Source organism: Euphorbia lathyris, chromosome 9, assembly GCF_963576675.1.
Source record: "Euphorbia lathyris chromosome 9, ddEupLath1.1, whole genome shotgun sequence".
NCBI classification, from domain to species: domain Eukaryota; kingdom Viridiplantae; phylum Streptophyta; class Magnoliopsida; order Malpighiales; family Euphorbiaceae; genus Euphorbia; species Euphorbia lathyris.
In genome coordinates this window covers 57,974,243-57,989,292 of record NC_088918.1, presented here as the reverse complement: position 1 = coordinate 57,989,292, position 15,050 = coordinate 57,974,243, and the positions used below count along the sequence as shown (strand labels likewise).

At 34.0% G+C, this 15,050-nt stretch overlaps 1 protein-coding gene across 7 annotated transcripts; it reads right to left on the bottom strand.

The window, feature by feature from the left end:
- Window positions 1-8,468: 8,468 nt before the first annotated feature.
- LOC136206772 (type I inositol polyphosphate 5-phosphatase 8) lies at window positions 8,469-14,528 on the bottom strand. 7 transcript variants are annotated; one of them, XM_065997936.1, is made up of 11 exons: window positions 14,327-14,528; window positions 13,727-13,772; window positions 13,548-13,632; window positions 13,393-13,464; window positions 12,949-13,014; window positions 12,218-12,311; window positions 10,907-11,375; window positions 10,626-10,804; window positions 10,415-10,523; window positions 9,659-9,807; window positions 8,469-9,235 (listed from the first exon to the last, which is right to left on the bottom strand). In XM_065997936.1, exons 2-11 carry the CDS (start codon window positions 13,754-13,756, stop codon window positions 8,959-8,961), a joined length of 1,530 nt encoding a protein of 509 aa, XP_065854008.1. In that variant the 5' UTR covers window positions 13,757-13,772; window positions 14,327-14,528; the 3' UTR covers window positions 8,469-8,958. The 7 variants fall into 7 exon arrangements, with proteins under 7 accessions (XP_065854008.1, XP_065854009.1, XP_065854003.1 ...); XM_065997937.1 differs by having other exon boundaries at window positions 13,393-13,461; XM_065997931.1 differs by having other exon boundaries at window positions 12,218-12,322; window positions 12,949-13,036; window positions 14,327-14,527.
- Window positions 14,529-15,050: the final 522 nt, after the last annotated feature.

Below are 15,050 nucleotides of genomic sequence, written 5' to 3'. Positions count from 1 at the left end.
AGCTGATACTGAGTAAATTGGAGTGCTGAGTTGGAAACTGACCACACTAGTGTCAATTCCCAATTCTCAAGTAAAACAGTCTTAGTCAGCATTTGACTAAAGCTGTCTTACGCTAAGTTCGGCCAAGCTGACCAAAGCTGAGTTAATCAACTCATCAAAATAATTAAGTCAGCAAGATAAATTAGCGAAAAAGTTATATTAGTTCCTAACCCCCCCCCTTGGAACTAATCACACGGGACCAACAGTGTGTCCTTTCTTCCCACAGAAGTCATACTGGACATTCCGCTGAGGATTCCATTTCTGCTGACTAGTACTTCGGTACTCAGTGTTCATAGGAATATTTCTTTTATTCGGAACCTTAAGTTGGTTCTGAATTGATGTGACATCCTTTCTCAGTTTCTTAGAATCTGATTGGACCTCAGAGACAAACTTTTGCATAATTTCTACATTACTATACAAAATTGAGGTGTCCTAGAGAATATATCGAAGGTCACTCAGTTTGACCTCCTCAACCTCGTAACATCGCTTGCTGAGTGCTCTAACCTTTTTATTACACTTTTTGACAAGTGTGTAGAGGTCACTTAGGGCATTTACCATTTCATTTCTAAGCAAGGGTAGTGATATTACCTCAGTTGAGTGTTCCTCATCGTCAGATGCACTGGAGGGGTCAGCATGCTCAGAAACACATGGCTCAGCAAGTTCGTCAGCCATGAAACAAATCTTTGCTGACTCAGTAGCATCAGCTTCTGATGATGAAGACTCATCACTATCGCTCCAAGTTGCCACCATTGCCTTCTTGCTGTTCTTACTTTCTTTCCTCAGTGTGGGATAGCTTGACTTGATATGGCCAGTTTGATGACATTCAAAGCATGTAATGGGCTTTGAGCTGTCCTTCTTGTACTTGCTGTCGCTGGACTCAGCTTTGTACTTATCAAACTTCTTGTAAGGCTTCTTAGCATATTTGTCATTCTTTCTGAACAGCCTTTTCATCTTTCTAGTGAACATAGCCATTTCTTCATCGTCTGTTGAGCTCCCATCAGTGGAGTCAGCTTTCATGACAAGAGACTTTTGCTTCTTGTCTTTAGAATTTTCCTTCACCTCGAAGTTCTTCATTGATATCTCGTGGGTCAGCAGTGAGCCAATGAGTTCATCATACTTGTAGGTGGTTAAGTCTTGAGCTTCCTCAACAGCAGTTTTCTTTGCTTGCTAGCTTTTAGGAAGACTTCTGAGAATCTTCTTGACTTGCTCTTCCTCAGTGAAGATCTTTCCAAGTCTCTTGAGCTCGTTGATTATGTTTGTGAACCTTGCGTTCATGTCAGAGATTCCTTCAGCATCATTCATTTCAAACAGCTCGTACAACCTCATGTGCTGGTTGACCTTGGATTCTTTCACCTTGTTGGTTCCTTCATAGGTGACCTCCAGCTTCTTCCAAATCTCCTGCGCTGACTCACAACCTGAAATCTTGTTGTATTCTTCAGCATCTAAAGCACAGTGAAGCATGTTTATAGCCGAAGCATGATTTTGTAGCTTCTTGAGATCATCCTCTGTCCATCTTGTCTCAACTTTGACAACCGTTTGGCCATCAATAGTTTCAACAGGAACAAATGGGCCTTGGACTATAGATAGCCATGCGCTTATATTTGTTGCCTGAATGAAATTTTTCATTCTATTCTTCCAAAAGGTATAGTTAGACCCGAAGAATAGAGGAGGCCGAGTTATGGACAGACCCTCAGGTAAAATCTGAGTTGTCAGATTTCCTGGGAGAAACCGAGTGCTGTTCTTAGCCATAGTGGGGATCAGCTCAAGGTAGTTAAACCTTGCACAGTGAGCTTTTAAGCTCTGATACCACTTGTTGGTCCCTTATAATGTGACAAGTTAGTTCTAAGGAGGGGGGGGATAGGAACTATTTAAAATTTTGTCCATTAAAGCTGACTTCTTTTCTTATGAAAAGGTTTACACAGCGTCACTAAGTAGATTCAAGACACAAGCTTAGTCAACTTGTGACTAAGTCTGCTTCTTTTACTTGAGTCAGGAAATAGCACTTAGAGTCTATTCCTGAACTCAGCTTCTTAGTAGACTTAACTCAGCGTGAGTTCTTTACTTAGTCAGTTTTATAGCAAGCAATATATATTAAAGGAGTTTAAGGGTTAGAAAGATATTACTCAGCAGACTTATCCTGGTTCGGCCTCTCCGCCTACGTCCAGTCCCCGGAACTCGTTCCGAGCTTTTTGAATTCTCTACTGAGCTCTTTAAAGGTAGAGCACGAAACCTTTTACAGATAGAAGCTGAGTATAACAAGAGTACCTTCCTCTATACCTCTACTCACTCCTATATCTACCACTGAGTACTATAACTGAGTACTCAGCCTCTCCTTTCTATTCTTCTAGAAATGATAAAGTGTTTGCCCTAAACAACAATTACTAAGACACTTTAGATGATTGAAAATCACTCTAGACTTTTATACAATAATATAGAAATTGGTGTAAGGTATTTGCTTTTCTTTTCTCACAGAAACTTCAAGTATGAATTTGGTCAGTGTTTCGACTAATTAAAGATTTGCATCGATTGAAGCAAATGGATGGCCTTTATATAGTGACACTTGAGGCACCTAGTCATTTCGAATTTCGAAATAACCGTTGGAGGGAAACGGCTTCCTGTCGTTGTCACTCTGGGCGTGCTCAGCGTCGTTGGCCAATAGGATTCACGCATCTTCTGTCCACGGCAGCTTTTCGTCCTTGAAACAGAATGTTTCGACATTTAAGGCAAAGTCCACGAGACAGCTTCTTGCGCCTTCTGAACTTTACCCAAAGTAGAATTACTTTGTCTGGAAGTTGATCATTGTCTGCCGCTGTCCAGACTGCATTGTCGTCCAACTCAGCAGCTTCCACTTGAAGCTTTTGCTTCGAAGGCTTCTCGATCCTTCTTTCGCTGAGTCGTCGTTTTACTTGATACAGCTTCATTTTGAACTCTTGGGCCGAATGGTCTTGATGTGTTGACTTGGGCTTGACTTCCACTTTAAGGGCCTTTGAGCTCTTTAATCTTAATGTCTTGTAAACAATTAAACTCAACATTGAACAAACACATTAGTGTAATAAATCAAAGCATTTAAATTTAATGTGTTAGAATATTTTTATCATTACTTAAATAATTTTGTTAAATCAAAATCATGCGGAAAGGTGTTTCAATACACTCTACCCAAAGTAGGAACCAAAGAGAATTAACCATTCGCATGGAACTATGAGGAGAAAGCAACGCTGAAATAATAAACTCGGTCAAAATATGGTAAGCCATGCGCTTGACGCCTCGACACGTGGTTGGAACGTTTGAAGATAGTGACAATGCATGACGTTCATGCGTAGGGTTTTTGATCATTGGATTTTGCAGATCGGTGTGTGGGAGAGAGATTGGGGGACAGTGAGATGATAGGATGATTTTAGAAAATTAACCACACATTATTCTTCAGAATAAAACACATCTAAGAAACACAACTCATAAGAAAAATCTCAGATGTCAAAAAAGTCATGTGTAATTCTAATACATAGATAACCCTAAAGGAAAGAATTACAGAGAGTGTAATTACTAACACTCTAATTGAGAGTGTAATTATCCTATAATATATTTCTAATGAAAGTAATTAAAATTATATGTACTAACACTCATTATACAACGTTATAATGGGAAATTCACAAGACTAGCCCTTTGGAGAGGCACATTTATATTTATATACATATATCAACACATGTTACCAAATTAGATACTTTCAATCCATATACCTAAAATACTCTTAGGGTGCGTTTGGTATGACGTAATGCAATGTAATGTAATCAAACTTGTAATGTAATGGAATGGAATGGTGATTCCATTACCATGTTTGGTTAAAAAAATGATAAAATGTAATTAGCATTACATTACTTATGTTTGCTTAGTTAAATATAATCGTAAAATTTTATTTACATAATTAAAATCAATAAATATAACATGAAAATCGTGAAATTAGTATATAATTTTCCGTGTTTTCATAGTATTTTTTTTACATTTTTGTTTTTCCATTTTCTACTATTTTCTCATTTTTTTTTTGCTTTTTTTTCGTTTTTAGGTTTTCTAGTTTTTGCGTTTTTGAGAAGTGAGATTTGACAAATGAGAGGTTGGATGGAACTTTAAAGATAGAAATTAGGATTACTTGTTGGATGTAATGAGAATTCAATCCATTTTTTTTTTATGTAATGGGGATTACAATAGTTGTTAAATAAAATTTAATCTATGGATTTCTCATTCCATTACAACAAAATTTTAAAGTGCAACCAAACATGGTAATGACCCTTCAAAATAATGGGCATTCCATTACAAAGCCCATTACATCTTACCAAACGGGCCCTTAGTCTTTCAACTTCCTATCCCAAACTCAATGCAAGCTTCCAAAACATGGCAAGTTCCATTGATGTTCACCTCATCAACACGGCTGAATGATGCAACCTTATATTTCTGATTCGAACACCTCTAAAAAACACATACATACTATAATTGGTTCGCATCCTAAAATCTGAACTCGAAATAGCTGATACTTATGTAGAAACAAATGTAGCTTCACAAATCGTAAAATGAGAACCAAATTCGTAAACCATTTTGGTTCTTATTTTATGAGTTTGGTTTGCAGTTTATAATTTGCAAAGCGATATGATAATTTGTGAACCATTAATACTTTGCCTTCTTCGTTGAGATTATATGGAAATCATGTTTCGATTCTATCAATTTCTGTGTTCTTCGTTGTACTTAGTTATTTTTGAATTTGCATTGAAGAGATTTCTAATGAATACCGCAAAGATTGAAACATGGTTTTTTTTTTATAGTATTGTTTGTTCTTCTTTAGTTTAAATTGTTTGTTAGATTGTTGCGATAATCCTTATGGTTAAATTATATGCTAATTTTGCGATAATGCTTCAAAAAGTGCATGCCGGGGAAGAATATGAGGGGTTTGAAGAAAAATGAGATTGAAGAAGATGAGAGGTTTGTGAGAGTATTTTTGAAAAAAAGTATTGGAAGAGTCTAGTTTGGTAGCATATGTCTAAATAAGTCTAAATGTAAATAGACCTCTCCATCAGGTCAATTTTGTAAAATTTTGCATTTTAATAATAGAAGTTACTGGTTATATATATATATACTAAAATGTAATTTTTTTAATTAATGTTAATATTTTGTTGGAGATGTGGATTATCCTATGTCCGTGAAGATCTATATTGGGAGAAGATGATGATGAAAAAATCTCTAAAATATTTAATGAAGATCCCCGAAATCATCCCTGCAAATATTAGGAATGGAATGGGGATGCATCCGCGATTGTCCCGTTGCCACCCCAGTTAACAACTCTCATTCTCATATTGTTTAAAATGTTAAAGATTGTACTTAATTAATTCGTTGAAATTGTCTGATACGTATCTGAATATAATATCCGGTTTTGTAATGATAAGAAAATAGGATTGAAGCCTATCCTATCCAATCCCTTTTGATTTTATTGAGGATATTTGGTTATATATCAAGGATACATGAATGTTTTGATTTAATCAGCACAAAAACATTCTAGTTTCTGTAAACAAATTAGGCCAATGGGCCCAGCTTCATTAGATATGAGTTGGGTTTTTACCATCTTGTGTAGCTAATCATTCCATTTCTGACTCATTTATATTGTGTTCTCCACATAATCTTCCAAATACAATGGACACAACACAACACTTCTAGACTATAACAATTTCAAATTTTTGGTGTATTGATCCTTAAGGTGTCAATGAGAGTAGCTCGCAAGCTACTCGAATTCAGCTCGGTCAAAATTCGATTCGAATGAATTTGGCTCGAGAGACTAACTAACGAGTAAATAGATTTCATTAATCTTTAATTCAAAATAAAATAATTAATGAATATGGGAATAAAAGGAGAGAAACGGAGTAACTAGACATGTACATTAAAGATCCGTTTGTTTTACCTGCTGTTGCTATTAGGGCTGGGCACAGTTCGGTCCAAGTCGGGGATTCATGAATCTCCAGTATTGGATTAAAATTCGGAGATTAATAAAAGGAAATCTCCAGGATTGGATTGAAAGAATAAATCTCCAGAATTGAATTGCCCCAAAATTTCAGTCCAGTCCAGTTCGGGGATTCGGCGATTCGGTTCCGGTCCAATCCAATATAATTTTTCGGTGATTCGGATAAATATCTAATAGTTTAGGTCCTAAAAAATAAATTAAAAATTTAATTTACAAGATAATAAAATATAAAATTTTATTATCATACATAACTTGAAATAAATGATATTTTTTAGGAAGTAAACAACATTCATTAAAAGTTACAGTAGACAACAAGACTAAAAAACCCACAAAATTAAAGTATTAAAAGTTACGGTAGACAACAAGGCTAAAAAAACCCACAAAATTAAAGTTACAAAATAACAAATCCATAAAAACAAACAACCTTTAATTCAAAAAAGACAACACTTCATTAGCAATATCTCTCTAATCATTATCCCAATTTGTAATTGAATCTTCTTAACACAACAAATTCCTTGTTTTTCAAAGCAAAAGCAGTAAAAGCCAAACATCAACCTAAACATATAAAATTTACCATATTAGTGAATCAACAAATGTTAAATTAATTAGCTTTCACTTCAATAAAATTAATTAACACACTAGCAAAAAGTAAAAGGAAAAAAATATGTTTACCAAAGTGCATTTGATTCGGTTAAAAAAACCTTAGATATCCAATTGAAATATGGATAAAAGAGATGATGCAATTTCAGGATCAGAACTAATTTCTACAAATTAAATAACATTTATATAGTTAGTATTTATAAACATTTAATTAAAATAAAACTATGAAATATAATTGCTAAGTAAATATTACTAGAGTTTAGATCGGTAAAAGGTGGAGGTGGTGCTGTGCAAGGTGGAGGTGGCGGCGTGCGAGGTGGTAGTGGCGATGGAGTGCAGTGGAGGAGATAGAAGCCTAGAAAAAAATGAAAGCAGAGAGAATGGGTAAAAGAAGCACTCGATTCTATTTTATAAAATGTTTAAAAATTTTAATATTTAAAACTTCTAATATTTGTTACTTAATTAAATGGTTAACAAGAAATAGATTTAGTTCAGATGTTTAAGGTGATTAACAATGTTCCATTTGGTTAGGTGTTTGATTCTCCATGTCTACATTTTAGGTAAATAATTTTTATTTCATTTTATAAACGGGAATTAATCGGGATAATTTTTATGACTGTATAATAATGTTATATCTTATTAATAAATTATAAATTTATATTATTGTAATTAGTTTACCAAACCTTACAAAATATATAACTATATATTATATAATATTTCTCTTTATATAAAGTTAATGTATGAAATATAAATTTATTATTGCTAAACTTTCAGTTATTTCAGTTCGGTCCAATCCAATCCAATCCAATCCGGTTATCAGTCCGGTCCTGGATAAATTTCGGTCCAGTTCAGTCCAGTTCTTTGACAAAAAGTCAACGGTCCAATCCAGTTCGGTTCTCCAAAAAAAGTCAACGGTCTGGTCCAATTCCGGAGTTTTTTCCTCGGATATTCGGTCTGGTCCAGTATCTCCAGGATCCGCGCCCAGCCCTAGTTGTTGTTTGCTGTTTCCTGTTACGGTTTGCTGTTTGAAAAGGGTGCTGTTCCAAAAAGCAGGGATTCCCTGCTTTTATAAAAAGCTACTTTTCGGCTATAAAAGGCAAACAGGAGATGTCTAACCAAACACCTTAAACTCTCCTTTTCAAAGTGAAAAGGCAAACAGGAGGTCGAAAAGCAGCTACCAAACACCCCTAACTCTCAACTAGTCACAACTTATAATGCCGTAAAAAAACACTTAATGAATGTTTTAGACATTTGGTTAGTCCGAAAATTTGTAATTCGAAGTTCAAAATACAAACCTTAAAAACTAATTAGCTTCTCCCTCCCTAAGTTTTCTCTACTCCGTCATTCACACCAATAGCACTAACACTTTTTTTTATACTACTTATTCTATGTATGTATGATAAATTTAGTTAACGCTCATCAAATCTCAGTAAAAGCTCGGTTCTGTCAAATTCGACCAAAGCCTAGTGAAAGCTCGACTCGAGACATTAACGAGCCATTAACAAACTTACCTAGGTTTGATATTGGTTCGGCTCCTTAATACCTCTAATTGAGTCCATAATCTTTCATATCAATACATTAAGTTTCTGATCTTTTATTTTTAATCACATGACTAGGAAAGTTACTTTTAACATAAAATTTAGTTAAAAAAAAGTTATTCATTTCTTATATGTTTGAAATTCGCATCTTTTAACAATTCGTTTTATACGTGTAATATGGTTACAGAGATACTATAAATAACTTAATTTGAACTGTAAATATACAATTTTCAAATTAAATGAATAACGTTAATTAAAGTTTCATGTAAGTAACCAATATGTTCACAAGCTGGAAATACAGAAAACTGCAAAACTTAGATTATTTTTTTTTTCCTTTTCTTGATGAAATTTGCATTAGCTAAAATTATTACATTGATAAACAAAATTGACAGAAAAAGGGTCTAATTCCAGGAAGCATAAAGCTAATACTACCACTTTTCATCCCAATTCCTGTAAAATAACCTACTCTATAGCAAAAACAAAAATCCTTTCCCTAAACACTTCAATATCAAATTAAATAAATAAAAAAACATTCTTCTGCAAAAGCAAACACTAAAAAGTCTAATGCAGTCTGGAACTAACTGGTTCTGAATCACTCAAAAGACGACACATCAACGATAATACTATACTGACATGTCGCGACTTGAATAGTTGAGTACGAGTTTGGTCCTGAAGCTTCTTCATCTTGCTTTTCCTTTCCAATTTCTTTTCAATCCTATTATATACATTATATATCAAACAAAAACAGACCAAGGAGCGTCTCACGAAACTCGAATCGATATCGGGCTACTTTAATCTGGGGGCAGTGTGAATGAAGCTTTGAGCCCTAGAAATGATCAAGAATTCCTCAGCTTGTACTTTGGCTACACATGATGATTGCAAAACAGAACTTGTTGAAGACCTTGGTGGATGATTATATATTTTAGAGGGTTTGTTTGGATTAGAAGGGTTGACTTTGACTGAGAACAGTGAATAAACTGGTCTATGGTCTGAAAATCTTGACTCTCCTCTTACATACCACATCTGTTTAAGTCCTTCACCTTTCCACAATATTCTGTCACACCTGCAAACACATTAACATGTTTACATTAATTAAAAAAAGACAAAACATGTACTGTACTATGTTATATTATATGTAAGAGTGATGCTTAATTCAAAGGCAAAAACAGTATGCAGATGCTTGAAGTCAACTCTATCTCTACTCCACATTGATGATAATTGGTCAGAGTGTCCCCATTAGACCACGTTGTCATCGGAGGAAGTTAATCTAGTTTATTATGTTCGGTTCGATTGGAAGAAATCTTCATGTTCTATTGGTTACTAGTGTCATTTAATTATACAAGTTGCATAAACAACTAGTACTAAACAAATACAAATATGTTTTAAATATAGAAGCAGGCCAGAGTTGAGATTATGTATTATCCTATGTATAAATTAAGTCAAGTTGTTAATTTAAATTAAGGAAGGAAAAGAGTTGAAATGTTACCAAGCAGGAGTTCGTCGTTTCTCTTTGGATTTTGAGGTTTGGACAACGTAGTCATCAGAATTTGTAAGGTACTTGTATGTTGGAGCGAAGTATATCCTGCCTTCTTCCCATCCTTTGAACACACGACCAGCTCTTTGCTCTATCTTTAGCTGCCGCATCATATAATCACTATATTAGTCCATTTCCAACATTTACTTGATATGTTTGACATAATTATTATTTAGAGATAAGGTATTATAATTTTGTCCAAAAGTACATATATACCCTATCATAAGAAATCATAAATTTTGCCCTCTAATTTAGAGCAATTTTAGCCCTAAATAATGATATGTAGAGCAATTTTGAACCTAGAAAACACAACTCATAAATCAGGACTTTTCGAGAGATGGATACAGACACACGCTCTACCATTGAAAACCACTCCTTATAAGGGCAATTTTGACCCTGCCCACCTTTCTATCTACTTATGCGGATTGTTGATTGCATTCTCAACAGATGAAGGGTTGTGCTCCCGATTTATGCTAAAACACTTCGTTTTAGCATGGGTGGGCAAAAATAAGCCTAACCCGTATCTAATGCATTTATGTTTTTTTTTTTTCATCTAAGCAGTCAAAAAGTGACTCGACTACTGTCTGTATTAATGATTTCTTACGTCAAAAACGTTAAAAGTAAAATTGAATCTTAACTATATTATCAGTGTTTCCGTAACTGCAAAATGAAATGAAACAGTAATATAGAGCAGGCAGTGATGATTACCTGATCTTTCTCTAGAAGTGCCTGCCAATCATTCTTGTTTAGTAATTCATGCGTGTCTCCACATCCCGCTGCAAGTCTATAATTCAAGTCTCCAAGCCATATAACCTTGCTGATTTCAACAAAATTTTACATACAATCAATCAGTGTTTCACAAGAAACTTTAGCATCAATTAATGTTTGCTGTTTGAAAAGGCAGAGACCAAAAACTTACTCATGATCCAATATACTATCAGGACCTCGACACGAATGAGAAAATCTTGTCTTTTTTAATATTTCAGTGACATCCGAATTTCTTCTGACTTCATCTCCTTCTTTCTCTCCCGAAGTCAAGTGTGTGCAAACAAAGCAAAATGTTGTCTCATGCAATGTCATGCTTATCGAAATTGACCCCTGTTTACCAAAATTAGACAAACAAAAACAAGTTTAAGTAATTACATTCAAGCCTAGGAAATTCAGACAAACAATGAACAATAATAAGTTTGTTCAACTAACCTTATTGCCAAGGTAACCCATAATGCCACGACCAACACAAGAGACCTTCAAATTAGAGATATGCTTAAAAAGGTCGGATCTAACCCACACACATAAGAATATCCCAACCATCTGTTTACTAGCAGCTAGGCAATACTTTTGCTGCATTGGAACTGAACCTTCTTCTTCTTCTTCTTCATTCAAACTTAGTTTTAAATTCAAGTTTGATATTTTTTCAGAACCGTCCTCGCCGAGCTCATCTTGTTGCATCGAGAGCAAGTCAGAGAAGCTGAGTCTGGAGTTCATAGTACCAGCTCGTTGATCAGGCTGTTTCACTTCAGTGGCATTGCTGAAATATTGGGGGATTTCATGCTCATTAATCTTGTTTTTGTTAAGGGCTTGTCGAATTAAGGAAAGCCACTTCACAGCTGGCCCATTGTCCTCTGCCCCTAATACATTCCCTGCATTTAGAGGCACAATTTCCTGGAACCTGATACAAGACATAATAGTAATTATTAGTTAAGTCCAAAACTTTTTTATAGATTGAGGATTCGAAATTACGAGGCAAGTACTTAGGCGGATGATGGATCTAATAATGCAATAAAGGGTCAATTTTGTATTTCAATTTGGCTTTCAGGGTCAGTTTCTTCCAGAATAAAATTTTAGAGGTTCAATTTTGACCCTTCAACTCATAATTTATGGTCATTAACCTTGTCTAAAACGGCAGGTGGTACCATTAGAAAGCGATACATCATACATGTTAAAAGAATGCCAATAATGTAATTATATTTGTCAATTTTAACTAATATGCAAGGAAACTTAAATAGAATCAAACACAGGAAAATGTCATTTATATATATATAAAATATATAGTTAGAAAACAGAAATGGAAATGGAAGCGGATACGAAACACGAAACTATTATCTATGTTGCACGAACACTTCTCTTTAATAGTGTTCATGCATTTCATATCCTTATCTACTTTGAAGATTATTTTATGAAACTTATGTTTAAAAAGTAAAGTTTCCAGTACGACAGTCACTGAGTCGTCCACATAATATATCATAAAATTGGATTGTGTTGTGTTGTTTACATGGATTCTATGTCAATTTTCTGAGACCGATCTTTGCTTTTAATAACTTCATCAACACAAATGTATTATTTCAGTTATTTTATTATCTAAACTCTATAATTGTGATCATCGCCATATATACCCCATTACTTTAATGACAATGAATGCATTTAACTCCTAATTAATCAGTTGGGGATTTAATTAGTCTTAATTGAAAAGATTAAAAGCCATTTTTAACTCAATTAGGAAAGGAAATATACCCGAGGACATAGATGTCAGCAGGAGCAGGTGAGCTTAGCCAATCTCTTAAGTTCAAATCATCATGAGGAGACTTGCCTCCTACATTCCATGTCCCTACAAACATCCTGTTAATTACATGAAAAAGGAAAACAAGTTTTAATTATTAGAGCATGGCCAGATCATAAGCATCTTAATTTAATTTTGATTAACCCCACCACGTAGTTTTCCCCCAAAATTAAGAGTCAAACATCAATGACATGTCATTTTTTGTAGTACCATGCTATTATCCTCATTGCCAGATTGGCTCTGACAAACTATACCAACATCATATCATAAATCCTAATTGAATTCCTCCCCTTAATTACTCATTATTGCATTCATCTATTGGGATGTTTAGTTAGACACCTCTTGTTTATTTATTTTCTTTTAAAAATAACAACATTTTCTAACAATAAACAGTAGGTAAACCAAACGTACTTTTTTTAATAGTATAATATTTATCTCATAATTGAAGTGTTTGAAACATTATGCATAAATTTCTGACAGGAAAAATGTTTAGCAGCAAAATTGAACATTATCCGAATATTTTAGTCAAATTAGTTGAACCAACCTCAGAGAAAATAAGAAAAATGAATACACACAACCATCACAAAAATCACGAGACATATATATTGAATAAATAATGAATTGACAGAATGACCATAATATCCACTAATAAGATTTCAGAAATAAAAATTAAAAAATATCAGACCTGAGATTGAGAGAATCAGTGGGTGGTGATCCTTCCGATTCCATTCTCGACCGTTTATGTCCGTTACTGTTTTCCATCAACAACCCTTCTAATTAATTTCAAAAACCCACAATCAGAATAAAAAACAAAACAAAAATATGTAAACAGAAATTGAAAAACAAACAACTCCTAATCCACGTGGCACCACAAGATTAGAGTCTCAACTACCAAATTGGGACCCAACCGGAAAACATCAGAACCCTTTGTTTCACGCTCTTTTTCTTAATCGTACAAATTGAGTTTGACGTTATAGTTAGATATTGATCCGATCTGACGGCTCAGAGCCAATCAAATTTGGAAAAAGTAATCAGATTTGACGGGACCGATCTGAATCAGTACGAAACCTTTAGTCAAGTGGCGGTCCATAATCAAATGTTTTTTTTTTTTCCTTTCAAAAACGAGTACCTGAAAAATCTTCAGGTACGAAAACGTAATAGTCCTCGTCTGAGCAGCTCTTTCTTCTCTCAGTCTTCTCTGCTAAAAGAAGCCAAACGAAACGGTACAAATTAGTCCGGTACGAGACACCCGATATTGTTAAACCACGAAATCCGAAATCTTACCTCTTCTGCCGTAATCTGAATGAAACTCGTCTGCTCCGCTTTGTATATTAAGCCATTTCCGGGCAACTATTTTGGGCCATGCCGGCTGAAAAATGAAAACCACATTAAATATATAAAGAAAAAATCAATCTCAGCTCGCCGGAAAATAAGATATCGGAGAAAAGAAACTGCATACGTACCTTTGAGATCTTTCTCATCTCTGTTCTCATTGCTCCACCGTGTGGTCTGGTAAATGGTTGAAAACAGAGTTATTTATGGATTAAGTTATCGTAATTAGATATTAAAAAGTCTTATAATGGAAACAAAATTGGAAATTAAAGAAAGAAGAAGAAATGAACCAGTTGCAGAGAGTGAAATTATATTTATTTAAATTACTTATTTTATTAATGTGAAATTGTAAAAAAATATCAAATTGATCAGTATTCAAAGGACATTAGAAAATGAATAAACTCAGGGGGGGAAATTGAAACACCCAAACAGCTTCTGATAGAAGCAAAATTATGAAATTAAAAACAATAAATATTTTTTTAATTAAATATATAGACAGATCGAGAAGAGGCCAGATGAAACCTTTACAGAGTGTAAGATCAATGAAAAGCTTCATCTTCCTTTTTTTTAAGAAATTCATCAATCGAATCTCAAATTCTCAGATCGAAATGAGATAAATTCAATTCAAATCCAAATCCAAATCAATGACATTGCTGATTTAGAAAACGAAGAAAGAATGATTTGCGCAGAAATTCAGAAAACGAAGTGAAGGAGATCAGAGATAAACTTACAGGCGAAGAAGAGATCAGGCTCAGGCAGTGAAGAAAAGACGGAGAGAGATGGAACTGGAAGAGAAAGGAGTAAATTGAATAGATTGAAGGAGATGGAGGGGACGAAAAAGTGAAGAGAAAGGAAGTTTGGGGGCGGTCCTCGTAAATGTAAAAAGGGTTGCTTCCTTCCATTTATATAACTGCTGCTGCTTCTACTCAGATAGGGAGGGAGGGAGGAGAAAGAAGAAAGAAGAAAACAAGCTGCCAAATTCGTGTTATTATTTTATTTATTTACTTATAATTTTTAGTGTTATTTCAGTCAACTGTTAAGTTTCTTCCCTTTTTAAGTTGGTAAAATATGTAATTTGAACCTTGTATCTTATTAAATTTCTCAAGTATCCCTATGATATAATTTGGGATCGTTTTTATTTTACCTTGTAATTCTAATTTTCACCCAATCTAACCCTCCAATAACATTTATTAATCTTAACTTGATATAGTCATTTATATATGTGTGTAATACAAATCTTCTAGTGCAGGTTTTAATTCATCATTTTTCTTATTTAACTCATTCATTTTTTTTTAAGAAGAATGCTAATTGTTTTATTAATAAAAAATATTAAATCTCGAAATAAATAATTAAAAAATTACAATTCAAAGTACATTAGAGAAGTTTGAATTTGTATTTTCAATATCATCTGAAATATTAAACAGTGTTTGAAACTGTTTTTAGCATAACAACGAG

Excerpts from the sequence above, each read along its gene's own strand:
- LOC136206772 (XM_065997931.1), bottom strand. The coding sequence starts at position 13,756 with ATGAGAACAGAGATGAGAAAGATCTCAAAG. Across the intron at positions 13,465-13,547 it reads TTCAGATTACGGCAGAAGAG|CAGAGAAGACTGAGAGAAGA; the intron begins GTAAGATTTCGG and ends GGCTTCTTTTAG. Across the intron at positions 10,805-10,906 it reads TGGGTTACCTTGGCAATAAG|GGGTCAATTTCGATAAGCAT; the intron begins GTTAGTTGAACA and ends TTTGGTAAACAG.